Source organism: Callospermophilus lateralis, chromosome 6, assembly GCF_048772815.1.
Source record: "Callospermophilus lateralis isolate mCalLat2 chromosome 6, mCalLat2.hap1, whole genome shotgun sequence".
NCBI classification, from domain to species: Eukaryota; Metazoa; Chordata; class Mammalia; order Rodentia; family Sciuridae; genus Callospermophilus; species Callospermophilus lateralis.
Window position 1 is genome coordinate 103,865,228 of NC_135310.1, and position 14,476 is coordinate 103,879,703.

Genomic DNA, 14,476 nt, shown 5'->3' on the forward strand with positions numbered 1-14,476 from the left:
GAGGTATTCTGGACTCTATATGGACAATTCATATAGAAGTTGATAGAATTCATCAACTTCTGGAAATTCTGGGTCCCCCTGCCTTCATTACCCTTTGCACTCTGACCTCTGATCTTTTCTCCTGCCTCAGCATTTACCTCCTGCTTGTTCTGTGATTCAACAACATTAGGTCTCTATGGTTCCCTGACTTGATCTCTCATTTCTTGTCTTTGCTTATGTTCCTTCCTCCATCTGTGGTGCAAACCCTTTCCCATACCTTTACTACAACCACAACCTCTTTTTACCTGTGTAACTTCTTTTTCTTTCTTTGCCGTTCTGGGGGTTGAACAGGGCCTTGCATATGCTTGGCAAATATTCTGTCCCTGAGCTACATCCCTAGTCCTTTTGTTTTATGTTATTTTGATACAAGTTCTTGCTAAATGGCACAGACTGGCCTTGAACTTCCATCCTCAGCCTTCTAAGTAGCTGGGATTACAGATGTGTGCCACCATGCCTGGTCACCTTTAGCTTCTAAGTTCTTAGAAATTCTGCTCAGTTACTTATGGCTTCTTCAGGAAACTTCTTTTGGCCAAGTCTGGCTTCCTTCCTTTGTTAGGTACTATTAAAGAGAACACCTCTGTGTACATGCATGTTTTGATTCTCCCAATATTCAATGACAAGACAGTATGAGCTCCTCGGTAGCCCAGAGATATTTTATTCCTTTTTGTATCCTTACACTTTTAGGACAGTTCTAAGAAGAAAGATGCTCATTATTTGTGCTTGCAAATTTAGCCAGTAATAGGTGGGATTCACTCCACCCTTCAAAAGAGGAGCGCTTTTCATCTTTCTTTTTGAAATAGTCTTTCTGCCCATCTGACTCTGTCCCAGTGATCATATCCCAGAAAAGAACAAGAGGATACAGTTCATTGTGCTGTTGTACATGGTGTGATAATGGAAGTCTCTATTACATTCACATTTGGATTCTTTGATAGAGATGCCAGTGGAATGGTTGAAATGCCATTTCATCATCAGAGTTAGAATCAGTGAGAGCCAACTGGAACATATGATCTGTGTGTAAATTACTGCCCTGAGAAGTGCCCAGATCACTATCCTGCCACTGATATGTGCTAAGAGCTGTGAGGAGATCACACTGGCTTAGTCATGTACTAAGGAGTCTTTTTATGAAGATAATCAGGACTATTAGCAGATTTACATAGAGAGATAGATCATACCCCATTACTTACAATTAAAAGAAAAGTGGAAAGATCCTAAATGTCAGACATCAGTGACATTATGAAATGTAAGTTATAGATTTTTTTTGCATTGAGGATTGAACCCAGGGGTGCTCCACCACTAACTTATGTCCCCAGCCCCTTTTATTTGCTTTTAAATTTTGAGACAGGGTCTCACTAAGTTGCTAAGGCTGGCCTTAAATGATGATCCTTCTGCCTCAATCTCTCAAAATGCTGGGATTACAGGTGTGCACCACATACCTGTCAAATTATAGATTTTTGTATGATAGAATATTATGTAATTATTAAAATTATGTTCACAAGTAATTTTAAATACATTAGAAAATGCATAGAAAAATGGCTAAGCAAAAATGGTTATGCTATCATTCAACTATATAAAAATGCAGATAAATTCTAGAAGGAAACACCAATGAAGGGTTGATGGCAGTTATCACTATGAGGTGGTGACATTATAGGTAATTATTATTTTTTTATTATTTAAATTTTCCAAATACTTTGTGATAAGCACATGTGATATTTATAATAAAGAAAAACACAAATGTCTAATAAGATTGGAATATATTTTTTCCAGAAATTATTTTCTAGGTGAAAAATGTTTTTCATAGAATCTTATAAAGTATCAATATCCCTGATGAATATAGATGAAAAAATTATTAATAAAATACTGTCAAATTATATACAAAAACACATTAAAAATATAGTGCACCATGATCGAGTGGGTTTTATTCCAGGAATTCAAGGTTGGTTCAACATACAGAAATCAATAAATGTAATTCACCACATCAATAGACATACAGGCAAGAATCACATGATTATATCAATAGATGTAGAAAAAGCATCTGACAAACAGCATCCATTCATGTTCAAAACACTAGAAACACTAGGGATAGTAGGAAAATACCTCAACATTGTAAAAGCATATACGTTAAACCCAAGGCCAACATTGTTCTAAATGTAGAAAAACTGAAAGCATTCTCTCTAAAAACTGGAGCAAGATATGGATGCCCTCTTTCACCACTTTTATTCAACATAATTCTTGAAACTCTGGCCAGAGCAATTAGGAAAAAGAAATAAATTAAATGGATACAAATAGGAAAAGATCTTGAAATATCCCTATTGGCCAATAACATGATCCTATATTTAGAAGACCCACAATCTCCACCAGAAAGCTTCTAGAAATCATAAAAAATTCAGCAAATTAGCAAGAAAATAAATTAATACCCATAAATCAATTCTTCAATGATGAATCAGCTGAAAGAGAAATTAGAAAAACTATCTCGTTCCAGGCATTAAAAACAAAAGCAAAACTGGGAATCAATCTAACAAAAGAGGCAAAAGACTTTTCCAATGAAAACTACAGAACACTAAAGAAAAAAATGGAAGAAGACCATGGAAGATGTAAAGATCTCTTGTGTTCTTGGATAAACAGAATTAATATTTCCAAAATAGTCATACTACCAAAAGTGTTATACAGATTTAATGCAATTCTTTTTAAAATTCCAATGATATTCTTCATAGAAGTAGAAAAAAAGGTCATGAAACTCATTTGGAAAAATGAGTGACTCAGAATAGCCAAAGCAATCCTTAATGAGAAAAGTGAGGCAGGAGGCATTACAATAGCAGACCTTAAATTATACTGCAGAGCTATAGTAACAAAAACAGGATGCTCTTAGCACCAAAACAGGCATGAAGACGAAGGGATAGAATAGAAGACACAGAGACAAACCCACATAAATACAGTAATCTCATACTAGACAACGGTGCCATAAAGATACATTGGAATAAAGATAACTTCTTTAACGAATAGTTCTGGGAAAACTGAAAATTTATATGTAGCAGAATGTGAACCCCTCTCATCTTGAACAAAACTCAATTCAAAGTGAATCAAAGACCTAGGCATTAAACCAGAAACCCTACATCTACTAAGTAAAAAAGTAGGCTCACCAATCCATCATGTCGACTTAGGAACTGAATTCCTCAACATGACTCTTAAAGTGCAAGAAGTAAAACAACAATCAATACATGGGATGGAATCAAACTCAAAAGCTTTGTCACAGTAAAGGAAAAAACCAAGAATGTGAAGAAGAGTCTATAGAATAGGAGAAAATCTTTGCCACCTGCACCTCAAAGCATTAATCTCCAGGATAGATGAAGAACTCAAAAAACTTAATACACAACAACAACAGCAAAACCCAAATAGATCTAATCGATAAATGGGCAAAGGAACCAAATAGATATTTCACAGAAGAAGAAATAGTCAATCAACAAATACATGAAAAAATATTCAACATCTCTAGCAATTAGAGAAATGCAAATTAAAACTATACTGAGATTTCATCTCACTCCAGTCAGAATGGCAATAATCAAGACTACAAGTAACAAATGTTGGCAAGGATGTGGGGAAAAGGGTACACTCATACATTGCTGGTAGGACTGCAAATTGGTGCAACAACTATGGAAAGCAGTATTGAGATTGATTCCTCAGAAAACTTGGAATGAAATCACCATTTGACCCACTTATCCTATTCCTCAGAATATACCCAAAGGACTGAAAATCAGCATACTATAGGGACACAGACATACCACAGACATGCTTATAGCAGCTCAATTCACAATAGCTAAGCTACAGAACCAACCTAGGTGCCCTTCAACAGCTGAATGGATAAAGATAATGTGGGATATGTATACAATGAATATTACTCTGTCACAAAAACAAAATTATGATATTTGGCAGAAAATGGATGGATCTCTTATGCTAAGTGACATAAGCCAATTGGCCCCCAAAATAAAGCTTGAATGTTCTCTCTGATACGTGGATGTTAACACACAATGGGAGAGGGGATAGAAGTTCAGGGGATTAGACAAAGGAGAATGCAGGGAAGGGAGGGAGAAGGGAATAGGAAAGACAGAATGAATTGGATCTAACTTTCCTATGTTAATATGCGAATAAATCACAGTGAATCTCCACATCATGTACAACCACAAAACTGGGGTCCTAACTGAAATAAAATGTACTCCATGTTCATATCAATATGTCAAAATATACTGTACAGTCATGTGTATTTAAAAAGAATGAACTAAGAAAAGAATCTTATGAAGCATTACAAAGTGGTTACTTTTGGAGATGAAAATACCCCCAGATTCCTAAAATAAGGATAGAATTTGGAAGTTTTATAGTGAATCAGATGTTCATATTTACCTGTGTTTTTTTCCTTTATTTTTTAGCTTCCACCTCTGCCCCTGAATCAATTTTAAAGTGGTCAGCTCCTGAAACATGGCAAGACGTTGAAGAGGGATGGGGAGGACACAACCATACCATACCTGGCCCGGGGGATGACGTCCTGATTTTACCCAGTGAGTGAGACACCCCATGAGATTAATCACAGACAGTCTGAGCCACGTCAACCTGATTGAGGATTATGTTTTATTTACATTTTACAACATAGTAAAGACAGTAGAAAGGAATAACCACTTGTTTTACAGCCCTCTTTGAGATAACATAGGAGTCTCACAGTGCAGTGAAATCCAGAACAGACAGTTTGGACTATGTTTATTAAAAGTGAAATGAATGATCATCATGCCAAAAGAAGGGAATCATTTGCTAACTAGATCACTTTCTAATGTTTCAGAGGACAAATTTACAGCTTCTAATATTCTTAAGTCTGAAAGACACAAGGAAAAATGGAGAACAACTTACACATGCCTCCTTATTTTTGCCTTTGTGAATTTTACATACAGGACTTAAGACAAATGAAAAATTCTTCATTGCCAGGTGTGGTGGTGCACGCCTATAATCCCAGCAGCCCGGGAGGCTGAGGCAGGAAGATTGTGAGTTCAGCAAAAAGTGAGGTGCTAAACAACTCAGTGAGACCCTGACTCTCTATAAAATACAAAATAGGAAAATAGGGCTGGGGATGTGGCTCAGTAGTCATGTGCCACTGAGTTCAATCCCCAGTACCAAAAAAAAAAAAAGGAGATTAAAATAAAAACAAAACAAAACTCTCCATTATCATGACTTCTCAAAATTATAGGGAAGAAATAGTTTAATAAATTAGAAAAATATCTATCTGTCCATTCGTACATACATTCATGTGTTCATCCATTTCCAACTCTCTCCCAAATACCCAGGTACAGGAGAAAGACAATTCTTAAGACAAACAGAAACACACACCCTTATTTACAACATTCTTTTTCCTTAAAAGAAAGCTCAGGATAGTTCCAGAAAATCTCCCTAGCCTGAGAAGTAAATATTTTTCAGAGGATAATTATATTTCCTCCAAAAGACCTAATTTCATTTATGGTTTAATTTGAACCTCTTAAGGTAATAGGAATTAAAAGAAGATCTGTAATGGAAGAAAATTTGGCCATCTGTGAAATAATAATACTGTCAAACACTAAGCACTAATAGTGTACCAAAAACTGTTCTCTGTGTACAAAATTAGCCCTCAGGAAGACCTTGTAAGAGAAATAATATCACAATTTGCATTTCTGCAGACAAAGATACAGAGGCCCAGGACAGTTAAGTTACTTATTCAAGGTAACACAGCTTGCAATTCAGCAGAGTGAGGAATTTGAACCCAAACAGTCAGATTCCAAGTCTTTATTCTGAAACAATACTTTCTCTTTCTAAAAGGACTGAGGTCAAAATAAAATGAAGTAGTTATGTTGTTTGCTCTATTTACAATGGCAGAATGAAGGCAGAATAAAACGAAATACACTGATCACCTTCTGGGCCCTGGTGATGCCTCTGTGTAACCGCACAGAGGGACGCAGAGCAGGAGAGAATGGACTGCCCAATACAAACTCGAGTTATTGTCGTCCGGCTTCCCCATCATCCACCTCTCTTCAATGGAGGATGTAACTTTTTGAATAAACAAGCTTGTGAGTCATCTTATACGGAAAAGGAAAATCTGTTCTGTCTCAGCCATCTCTTTGATGAATCTAGCCAGCGGATTCGCCCTGGGCTATGGTTTTTCCCACTAAGCAAGCTGTTTCTCCCACCCCATGCAGGAAGCAAGAGAAGCTTTTGAAGGTTGCCAAGCTTTTAGCGTCCTCTGGGGCCTTTGTGCTGAGCGATGAGCCATCTCGCCCATCCTGCCTGGCAATGCACTCCCTGTGCCCACTGTGCCCTGGCTCCCGGGAGCCCCTGGTGTTCCCCGTCGTCCTCTGTCCCTTTGTTCATGGTTAGCTCAGAAAATGGGTCTGAATTCTCCATGAAGCTGCTCTTAAAGAGCACAAATCTGTGCTGAAGGAAAAAGGGAGGGGGCGGTGGGCACTGGAATTGTAAGCTACCTTCTCATTAGCCCTTCAGTGCTATGGGGAGAGCAAGAGAGGCAGTGTCTCTTTAAGGCACACAGTATGTTCATTATTTGTAGTTTTCAAGTGGAAAGGCAGGTGATGAAGAGAGACACAGGACATAGAGTCAGATCCTGGCCCTTGGCCCATTGCGCTCTCTGTTCACACATAACCTCTCTTCTAAAGCCAGAAAATGACCTGCTCCCAGGCAGCACTGGAATCCATCCTGCTGCTCAGATTTGAGGCTTGTGCAGGAGCTGCTGTGATTTTTTTTCCCTTCTGACTTTTGGTGAATGCCTCCTGATACTTTGACCTCCTCTGGACGGAGCCTCTCTCTTCTTCCTGCCTGTGGTTTTGCCTCTCTCTCAACCCTTCTTCACCTTTCTTGGCTGTGCTGTTTCCTTCAGTCCCACCCTGTTTGAATCAAGTTTCTTCACCTGAGTCTGATCCAGGATGGATGCTCAGGAAGTTTAGCCTGGGTGATGTGCATGAGCTCAGGGATACCACCCCTAATTCAATCACAACATGAATCTGGGGTTTGACAATACAACTACTAGACCTTAGGAATCTGGAAAATAACATTCTTTGATCAGATTCCTGGAAATTATTAAGTGATTTTTATGATTGTTGCAAGTGTCATTTGAGTGCTTGGTGTGTGTTGGGTACTGTGCTCGGTGTTTTATATTGATTTTTTCACTCAATTCTCACACTTACAGTACAAGAAGTTCCTATTTTCCACATTTTTGCTGACAGAGAATTTGGAACACAGAGAGGTTAAGTAACCCGCTCACCTTTTACCCAGACAGTAAGGAAAGAAGATGAGAAGGAAATCAGAGAGTTTGACTAAGACCTCTAATACTTGATTGTATACCTTTTTTTAAAGTTACTACCTTTACCTGCATTGATTTTAAATTAGGCTGCATATTATCCTGAATTTCGATTTCTCTGTTTGCTATTCACATTGTTCCCTTAACTAGAACTGAAAACAAAAACACAATATTATCTATTATCTTATTCACTGTATGTTAAATGTTCTGTTTAAGGGATTTAATCTTTGTTTGTTTGTTTATTTTTGGTGCTGGGGATCAAACCCAGGGCCTTCTGCACACAAGGCAAGCACTCTACCAACTGAGCTACATCCCCAGCCCCAAGGAATTTAATCTTACCACACTTGAAAAATCTAAAGAAACTTTCAAATAGGTATCTAATGCGAAGAAACATTATCAAAAACACTTTTCTTGCATCTGTCAGCAAATGTAACTCAAATTAACAGCCGTTTCCTGTTCAGTTTAATAAATCTTTACTGAATATTTCCAATGTTGGAGGTGAAGTGCCAAGTACTTAAAATCTGGGTCCCAAAGACACTAAGGTACAGCCATGACTTAAAATAGCTGGTTAGTAATAGTTGATTTAGCTGAGTTAGTAAAACTCACAATGCCTTATCATACAACATAGCTATAATAAACACAGAACGTGTTTAGAATCAAACTGTTTCAGGTGAAAGAGTAAAGATTTCATGGAGGAAGAAGTATTTGAAACATTTTGAAAGATGATGTAAGAAGTTGGGATGCAGTTATGAGGCACATGGGGATATTGAGGATTCAGCTGTTAAACTAGGATAAACCTGGGTTCACACTGGATTCTGATGTTTACCAACTGTGTAACATTGGTGGAAACCTTTCTGACCCTCATCTACAACATGAGAGCTATAATTAATATATCATTACGTTAAGAAGATTCAATGAGATGGCATCTGTGCACATGGTCACTGTGTAGAATATGGTGGTAATGAAATTATAGATGAGAGCTGTGATTTGTAATGTATCAGGTGCTTTTTTCCCTCATTTTTCCATCTGGCCGCCCCTCTTGGCCTCTGGTATTAGCGACACTTTGTATTTGCTTTCCAATGGCTTATTATTTAATTTTCACAACATCCTTGGAAGCTAAATAGGTAATAACTATTATTACAGTAAAAACCCATTTTTACATAATACGATTTTAATGGAACTGCTGATTTTACAAAATGAAAGTGACTGGTAAAGAAGATTTAAGTGATACTTTTGAACCTCTAATATAATTTTATGGTGTTTTGTGTATTTTAATTCATTAATAAAGGAAACGTGTAGAACATTCCCATCATTATTCAAATAGAATAGCATAATTTTTCAATAAAATTCTTAGGGTAAATTGCCTATTTCCATTTTCTGGGAAATCAATTTTATGGAATGACCTCAGACCCATCCTATTCCATAAAAATAGGACTTTACTGTACTAATAAAAGACACCACTACCTTAAGTATGGTACCATTTTCCTTCAAGGCGTTCTTTCTTTATAGCCATTGGATTTTGAAAGAGATGTTCATTTTTCTCTGTGGTATTATATGTAGTAAACTGAGTTGATCATGAAGAACTAGCTCTTTTAGTTTAGTTTATGATAACTTTGCCTCATACAAATAAGTACACCTGGCTGTCTCTGCCTTCTAAATAGTTGGTGAATTGGCCCAATGTATTCTAGAATTCTTAAGTGTTAGGAACAAGTTCTATGTAACTTAACATAAAAAATTCTAAGCCTTGAAAAAGATGAGTTGGTCAGTTGATAAAATGATCCCTTTAGCTTCTCTTCTCCATGCTTTTTCCTGAACTTCCCTGAGAGCATTTTTGTAAGAGGTTTTGGGGCTTTTCTCTGAAGGATTCTCAGCCTTAGAAGGTTGATACCTTTTGCACAGGGCAGACTTGGTGGGAGAAGAATGTGTTATAATTCCAAATGATAGGATTCTGTTTTGAAGGGTACAGTGATGATATCATGTAGCCTCCAGCATCTTTTATTTATTTATTTATTTTGGTGTGTGCATTTTGGTTAAATTCACTGTTTTATTCTCTGTATTACTTTGAACTGTTCTTATTTGCAAAGATGAATGGGAGAGTACTGTTGTTTCTTTTATAATAATCCTTCTGTTTGTTCTGATTTTCAATACTTGGGTACTTTAAATGGCAAGAAAGGCTCATCAAAGTTATGTGATGATCAAAGACGGCAATATTTAATGCATTTCCTTGTTTAAGTGCAAGGCATTATAACAGATTGGTGATCTGAAGCAAGATGATCATAAACTAGGAAACAATATTTGAGGGGAGGAATTTCTATAAATATTGTGATTATAGAATTATTGTCTTTTTCTTATCTGTGATTATATTTAATTTGAATTGCACATACATAGCAATTTGGGTTTAGAACACCAATTAGAAGCAAAACATTGTAAACATTGGTGTTGTTTCTTTAGCTGGAATAATTCTTGTAATATTGGCTTTGTGCCATTTGTATGGGATAGGAAACTATAGCTTGCTACCCACTTATTCTGAATTATTAGCAAGTGGGAGGGGAAGAAATTTATGCTTAGATTATTGGCATCCTTTCTATGATGCATGGCATCAGAATGGTGATAGTTGGAATGTGGATGTTCTGGAACTCTATCATTACCTGACAAGCTGCCAAGAAAACTACAAGCTTAAAACACCCATTTTATTTTGCTCATAATTTGTTAGGAGGGCCAGGTTTGAGAGTTATTGTTTGGTTTCTTCCAATAATTACAGTCAGACCACAGCTAGAGTGAGGTTAACTAAAGGTTAAACTTGGCTGCATGGTCAAAGATGTCTCAATCATGTGGCCAGCAGTTGAGGCTGGTTTGGGGCTGGAAATTTATCCAAGAAAATCAACTGAAAGTCCTCAGTTCCTGTCCTCTTAGGTTTCCCTGTGGAACTGGTTGGGCTTCCTGACAACATGGTGGCTAGATTCTGAGAAAGAGTAGCTTAAGAGAGAGTACCCCAAGAGCGAGTGATCCAAGAGAACTAGATGGAAGCTGCATACCTTCTGAGCCAGTCTTATGTCCCCAGAATATCATGCTCCTCACATTCTATTGGTCAAGCAAGGCACCAAGATAGCCCAGGGTCAGGGAAGGAAGATTAGTTTCTATTTCTACCTGGAAAGAATAGCAAAGACTTTGCAGCTGTCGTTAATCTACCACTGTGTATATGTTTATATGTGTGAGTATGTGTGCATGTATGTAATTAAGAGCAGATGTATCTGACTTAATTGCAAAGGTATTTTAGAATCTTCTAAATTTGTGCTGTTTTTCTCATCTAGGCAGACCTTATTTAGATTTTGTTGGCTTGTGTGAATCAGAAATTACATAATACCAGGAGACAGATTGGCCAAAGGATTTCAATTTCCTTATTTTTATTACTTACAATGCATAGTTACTGCATGTTTTCTTCTCTTTAAGTGCATTCTTCAACCCTTCAAACATAATTCAACCCCTGATTTAGGATTTCTCACTTTAGAAGGGGATGAGTGACAGTGTGTGGGCTGCAACCTGTGGCCAAATTCCAACATTCAAGACCAGGAACATCTTCTCAGAAGAGAGGACTGTGGGATTCCAAAGAGGGTTGTGGGGGGATAGAGGAAAAAAATGGGGGCACTTTATTTCAGGGCAGAAATGAAAGACTGAAAGAGAAAACAATCAAACATTTCTTTGACCTTATTTAGAACACAAACTGGAAAGCCATTTTTTTGAGACTTTATAGGGAGAAATAGTAGACAAATACATGATTTTTAAAGAGGTACCTTTGACACAGAAGCTTTTATCAGTGTTATTATCAAATAAAAATAATCAAAAAGAAAATCTAAAAGGATCTTTAAAGATAGTATAGTCCTTTGTTTTTGCCAGTTATTTAGAAGAGAACAGAGATAGATTTAGTGAATCTTACTTCATGATAAAGGATGCTGAGACCATGTCCTAAGCACAGAAAGGAAAAGTAAGGATTTTAAGCTCCATAAAATAGATGTTCCCTTAGACATCTATAGGCAGAATTTTTTTTTATTTTAATATTGAATGTAAGTTGACTTTTCATATATTTAATCATTGAGAAATATACTATAGAAAATTACTATTTAAAAGTAATATAAGAACAACATTTTTTGCAATATAGAGTCCTTCAAAGAACAGAATGATTAGCAACTTATTTGTTTTATTTTGTGGTGGATTTACTTGTATTAGGTAAATATTAATATATGTTAAATACAGATAACATGAAATTATTAAGCTGGTAGAAAACTTGGTGTCTGTTTAATCCAAGTAAAATAAGCTAAAATGATCCAACTGTTTTATAAATTGTGAATAATATGTTAATATTATTCTCCAAATTATATGATGCTTTGTACAAAGACTTAGAATTTCAGTCTTTTTGTTTCCAACCCAAATACTGCTATCTTCCTCCTAAAATTTAGGAGAGGGAATACAGAACTTGTCTGTTGTGTTTTAGATTTGTGTCTGTCACATAGGATTGCATTTGTGAGACACAGCACTCAGAGGTTGGTAATTGCTTCTAAAATGCAATGAGCATGATTCAAATGGCTAGTCTAAGTAAACAGCACTAGCCCTTAACTTCCTGGCCAAGACAGGTGACATGGTGTCCTTTGTAGGATGGACATCCAAGAGATGGAATTTTTTTAAAAATTACAGATATGTGTAGTTTCCTCATAAAAATAAAATTTTGATTAAAGCAACAGCAGCTATCGTTATTTCCTTTAAGTGACATAAAAGGAACATAAAAATATAATTATGTTGAGATAGGTTATCACTTTTTCTCTAATCTCAAATTGTCAATCTGTTTGACTCAATCATAGTGTTTGTTTCTAGGATAATTAGAATCCACTTAGAATCTTCTCTTGGGATCCAAAGTCATGTAGCCCCTGACACTTTTTATAGCTTGCTAACTTGCTGGAACTAATTAGAGTTTTACTCTAATTGAGTGATTTTTTTCCAAACCCTATTCTTTTCTCACTCACCTGAGAAACATACTCATTGTCAAAGTCTGTTAGTCTTAGTATCATAAATTATAGTAATTTTAGGAGGGGACATACATCCTCAGGACACATAGATCCTAGTTTAGGTGGGTGTAGGGGTATAAATCTTGGTAAGTGTGAACTATTTAAGAGACCCTGATTTATTTTTGTACTTAGCTTCACCTAGGGATCCATTGATTGTACATTTCACATTCTCTTCTTCCATCTATGAGAGGTCTGGGCCTACTGAGCACCTGTGTTCCAGCTTGAGTGGAACCTAACAGGTATACTTGTAAAATAGCCATGATGCATTCCTTAACTTACAAGAGGTGTGATCTATTTATTTATTTGCTATTATAGTAACTTCTTTCTCTTGCATAACCTCTACAGAATTCCATCTGCAGTTTGCAACTAATTCTTTATGGGACTATGTATTAACCTCCTCAGAATTTTGAAAAATATTTTAGGCTTTTCAATACAAATGACAAGCTTCAGGGGAATGGTAAATGTGGTGGTGGTTGCCATATAAAAATATTATGTAGCATAAATTTGATTGGAAAGCAGAATTAGCAAGTTATCAGTTTTATGCAGGGTAAAGGGAGATGAGTCTAAGTATGATCAGAACTTTTACATGCAGGTGACTGGCTATGGGTGCCATCAAAAGAAATAGAGGATGCAGGGAAGGAATAGGTTTAGTAGAAAGAATAATAATGTTCATTATAGATGTATGCTAAATTTCATGAGCAGATGCCTAGATGGTAAAAAGGAATGTGGATCAGGAGTTTAGAAGGAAAGCCAATGGGGAATTTGGTTTTAGATTTGGTAACCCTCAAAAGAGTTGACCAAAGAAATTTTATGGATTGAACAAGGGTTAGAACCAACATGGGTTATGAACTCCCATTTTTACCCCAAATACAGATTACAGAATCACATCGGTTACACAACCACATTTTTACCTAATGCCATATTAGTGACTGTTGTATTCTGCTACCTTTCCTATCCTCAACTATCCCCCGCTCCCCTCCCCTCCCATCTTCTCTCTCTACCCCATCTACTGTAATTCATTTCTCTCCTTGTTTATTTTAAATCTAATGTATGAAATATTATATATCAAGAGCTCTGTAATGTTTTGAACAACCAATAAAAAAAAAAAGAACCAACATGGGGACCATTGCAGAGAAATGTAAGAAGGTGGTAGAAGACAAGATCTTGGAGGAAATTCTAATTTAAGTGGTAAGAAAATATACTAGAGAAGGGGTAGCAATGGAGTCAAGGGAGAATCAGGACAACATAGGGCAATAAGTGAGCATACCAAGATGATGGAAGTAAGGAGCCCAGGAGGATGTAATTAAGGAACAGTTGGAGAATAAATTATGTACTCTCTGCTGGCTCCTATAAATCAAACACAAAATCTAGTGCAAAGTCTCTTGCTTGTCTTGATAGTTGCACATATTTAGTTTGAATTAGTGTCTTCAAGGAGCCACCATATCTTTACTAAAATGAAAGCAATCACTCCATGATGAGACAGCAGACTTCTAGGGAAGGCAGTAAGATTGTCTTTGATCATCAGTCACTCTCTGGTTAGCATGCTGCCAAAGTATTCGGAATTAATAGGCTCATGTGATAGGTTCAGACCAATCAAACTGTTTAATTTGCACAGCTCAATTAGTTCAAGTGGAAAAGTAGAATAGGCTATGTCTTATAAGATATTATTGTCATTTTTAAAGGGGTATTGTGTTACAAAAATATAAACACCATAGAAATATTTTTAAGAAGATTTAGGGATCACGTGTAATGCTTATAATGAGTTCAACTCTAGAAGTAAATATTAAGGTTCCCATTATTCAAAACAGGCAGCATTAGTCTGTCAAAGAACACTGTTTAATTTCTTTTAGTTATAGAATACTGAGCATAACATCCAGAGTTTTTGATATTTATTTTGTGATGTCAATCTCTTTAAAATCATTAATAAATTGACCAGTTACCCTGGTTTCTCCAGGACTGAGGGGTTTCCTGGAACACAGAACTCAAAGTAGTAAAATCTGGAAAGTTGGAGATCAACTGGAATATGTAGATCTCCCTAGGAGAAAAACACCTTTAAAGTCATACC

At 36.4% G+C, this 14,476-nt stretch overlaps 1 protein-coding gene across 1 annotated transcript in view; it reads left to right on the forward strand.

The window, feature by feature from the left end:
• The window catches only part of Pkhd1 (PKHD1 ciliary IPT domain containing fibrocystin/polyductin), a 429,388-nt gene that overhangs the window by 227,542 nt on the left and 187,370 nt on the right, over window positions 1-14,476 (forward strand). Inside the window, exon 51 of the mRNA XM_076860094.2 lies at window positions 4,458-4,586. Within this exon, the coding sequence (XP_076716209.2) occupies window positions 4,458-4,586 (129 nt within the window). The remainder of the gene's footprint in view (window positions 1-4,457; window positions 4,587-14,476) is intronic.